At 41.2% G+C, this 920-nt stretch overlaps 1 protein-coding gene across 1 annotated transcript in view; it reads right to left on the reverse strand.

The window, feature by feature from the left end:
• LOC119591178 (flocculation protein FLO11-like) overlaps positions 1–920 on the reverse strand; it is a gene marked incomplete at its 5' end in the record, with an annotated part of 15,623 nt that overhangs the window by 7,248 nt on the left and 7,455 nt on the right. Inside the window, 3 exon segments of the mRNA XM_037939887.1 lie at positions 75–216; positions 391–574; positions 714–915. Coding sequence (XP_037795815.1) covers positions 75–216; positions 391–574; positions 714–915 — 528 coding nt within the window.

Consider the following 920-nt stretch of genomic DNA (forward strand, 5'->3'; position numbering starts at 1 on the left):
AATAAAGGAACCAAACCAGCCAATATTTGCTGTATACTTTATCATCTGAAAAAGCAATTTATATCTGAACTTACTTTGACGTTGCAGGACGCCCTTTGGTCTCCCACCAAAGCTTGAGGTTGCCTCGGGTATAGTACACCAGACAAAGCACCACAAGACCCCCAGGGACAATGCCAAGGAAGAATACAAACATCCCAATGACGAAGTTGTTTGTTGCTGTAACAAATGGACACAAAAAGGAGTGTCAGTGGCAATGAACAATATCTCTCCTTACAATACTAACAGCTTCATAAAAATCTCAGAAGGTAGACTGTTATCTCTGACATCACTTTCTTTCCAAATCTGAAATTCATCATGTAAGTCATATCAACAAATCAATTAAAAACTGACCATGAGGATTTGAAGCTGGGCCACTATCCTCTGATCCTCCTAGACCTGGATACAGGCAATCAGGTGGCGCATATCCTACATCACAGTGACAGTGACCATTGTTATTACACACGCCATGGCCATTGCAGTTACACTCTCCAATCTTCAGATTTGCCACTGGCATACATCGCTGGTTCACACACATCTACCAGGACAACATATGTCATTGATAATTACCAAAAATTTATCATATATTTTTTAAGTCTCAACATACTGCAAAACCTTCATGAAGGAAATGTAACAGATGACAATAAATCATAAACAAAAATTCAACTCCTTCTTACCTTGCCTCTTCCACACTTGGCCCCATCAGGTGCAAGGCCTGGATCAACCATATCCAACCCCATGTCAACTAAGGCTACACGACAGGGAATAACACCACTACTACTCTTGAGGAAACTATGCGAGACTTTGCTCACACTCTCCATGCCAAATTCAAGCCGCTCATTAAGGTGCATACAGTGAAGCATTCCACATTTGATATCCCTAGG

Source organism: Penaeus monodon, chromosome 28 (assembly GCF_015228065.2).
Source record: "Penaeus monodon isolate SGIC_2016 chromosome 28, NSTDA_Pmon_1, whole genome shotgun sequence".
In the NCBI taxonomy this organism is placed as follows: Eukaryota; Metazoa; Arthropoda; class Malacostraca; order Decapoda; family Penaeidae; genus Penaeus; species Penaeus monodon.